Here is a 2,188-nt window from a genome sequence, read left to right on the forward strand (position 1 = left end):
GCCAGGATGGTCTCGATCTCCTGACCTCGTGATCCGCCCGTCTCGGCCTCCCAAAGTGCTGGGATTACAGGCTTGAGCCACCGCGCCCGGCCTTCTGATGCCCTTTCTACTGATGCTCCAGGCTTGTCCATGAATTCCCACAACCACAATGACCCCGAGGGCCTGAGAACCCACGAGGCCCCCTTTCCCTCTTCACCTGCTTCCTGTCCCCACCTCACTGGATCCCCTGTCTCTCTTCCCCCAGGTTGGCTGAAGGGGCTTCCTGGGGCCTTCCCTGCCCAGCTGGTGTGTGAAGTCACAGGGGAACACGAAAGGAGGAGGCACCTTCGCCAGCACCAGAGGCTTCTCGAGGCTGTTGGGCCTTCTTCAGGCACCCCCAATGCCCCCCCACCCTAATGCAGGCTGAGGAGGGGGCACATGTTGGGAGACACCTACCAGTGGGGCACGGAGAGAACAAAGCCCATTCATCCATTGCATTCACTGTCAGTGGAGATACTACCTCTCGTGGCAACCAATAGAGATCGAGCTTCAGGACAGGGCAGCCAATGAAAACGGCCTCCTGAGCCCACAGCAATAAGAATGAATGAGGATGCTTTGAATGTGCGGCCAATGGAGACAGAAGCTTAGTGCAGAGCAGCCAATGGGTACTGAGCTGGCTGAGCCTACGGCCAATGAGTGTTCCTGCTATGCTCAAGGCCAAGGAAGATAAATCTAGGTCATGGCTGTTAAAAAGGGGCCTCATTGGAGATAAAGTCCTAGGATAAAATTGTGAACAGGAATGAGCAGGAAGCCAACCAGCCAAAGAAAATGGTGATCTGGGCCCAAGAGACCAGTAGTCACCCTGATTGGTTCTGCAGCAATGACTGGTCCTGTCTTTTGAGTCCGGGAAATACTAGTTTCCATTCATGGGTGCTTCCTGTGCCCTCTCAAGTCAGTTCTTCTCTTCCAGAAGAATTCAGAGTGTGTGTCTCAGAAAATCTGCATGTGTGCACTTGCATGTGTAGATATGTGTGTATATGTATCAGGGAAGGCATTCTGCCGACCGTGGTGTGTGTGTGGTGATTGTGTTCCTCACCCACGAAGGCTCCATTTCTTCCTTTACCTCTCATTTTTCCTATTACTTGCTCCAAGAAAGATGCGAAGTCTGAGCTCCAGAAGAGACTGTGCTGGGTGTGGCTTGGCACCCAGGGGATGAGAGCCCTGAGCTCTGGGTCTCTTGAAGGCCAGGGTTCCATGGTAGGTGCAGGGCAATGTTATGGAGCAGCCAACAACCTGGCAGAGGAGCCCAAGGGACTGAAGATGGCCAGTAGCTGGGTCCTGAGGCCCCTGAAGTCTGCAGGCCCTTCTCCTTGCCCCAAACGCTGGCCTCCATAATTCCTGCCTGCAGATTCCCCAACTTGAAGTATAATCCACCAGCCAGCCTCAGCCTTGAGCTTCGGAACCACATTAGATCCTGCTTCTGGGTGAAGAAACGGGAGCTGTGGATCACAGGCCAGCCAGTGAACCTCCTGGGCTTTTTTGCCTTTGTCCTGATCCTCTCACAGAAACACTGGGCCAAACAGTGGGGAGAGATCGGAGAGTGGGTGTGGCTGCTCAACCCTATCCAGAGTATCTGTTTCCAGATGAGCAAATGCCTCGCATGATACCAGAGGAGGTGAGGGACAGAGACAGCAAGGCGGACAGTGACTGGCAGGGGGTCCCAGCCTGGAACAAGGCCTCCCCTTCAGCAGAGCAACTTGCCCAGGACCGACGCTGTCACATTGACTGCAGGAGGCACAGGGACTCCGGGAGACTCAGAGGCAGAGAGCACTGGCGTTTGGCAGTCCATGACATTGGAGACTCCCCTAGGAGGGTACCTGATGTGGGGAACCCTCAATAAATAGTGGTGCATTTGTACTGAGGCTCTCTAGGGAAGTGTGTGCTTATAGGAGCAGTGGTCTCCAAGTATGGTTTCATAAGGGGGATGGGGCTGCTTGGAAAGGGGTCCAGAGCAGGGGTCAATTCTGTTGGGAACTGGGGCTTGAAGGTCATGTGTAAGACCTGAGTGTGTCAGCCCACTCACGGTTCCTGAGGGCTCTGAGGTAGTGGTGGTGGGGGCAATGGTGGTGGGTTTGTAGCAGCTGTGGCTGGGGACTGCTGCAGACTGGGCAATGCCTGGGGCTCAGGCAGGCAATGAAAATGCAGCGAG

At 54.9% G+C, this 2,188-nt stretch overlaps 1 protein-coding gene across 2 annotated transcripts in view; it reads left to right on the top strand.

Annotated features, from left to right (window-relative positions):
• The window catches only part of ARHGEF15 (Rho guanine nucleotide exchange factor (GEF) 15), a 13,004-nt gene extending 11,103 nt beyond the window's left edge, over positions 1-1,901 (top strand). For both annotated transcript variants that reach the window (XM_011958599.1, XM_011958600.1), the window contains one exon: positions 245-1,901. In XM_011958599.1, the coding sequence (XP_011813989.1) occupies positions 245-396 (152 nt within the window). In that variant the 3' untranslated portion in view covers positions 397-1,901. The remainder of the gene's footprint in view (positions 1-244) is intronic.
• Positions 1,902-2,188: the final 287 nt, after the last annotated feature.

Source organism: Colobus angolensis, unplaced genomic scaffold (genome assembly GCF_000951035.1).
Source record: "Colobus angolensis palliatus isolate OR3802 unplaced genomic scaffold, Cang.pa_1.0 Scaffold47, whole genome shotgun sequence".
NCBI classification, from domain to species: Eukaryota; Metazoa; Chordata; class Mammalia; order Primates; family Cercopithecidae; genus Colobus; species Colobus angolensis.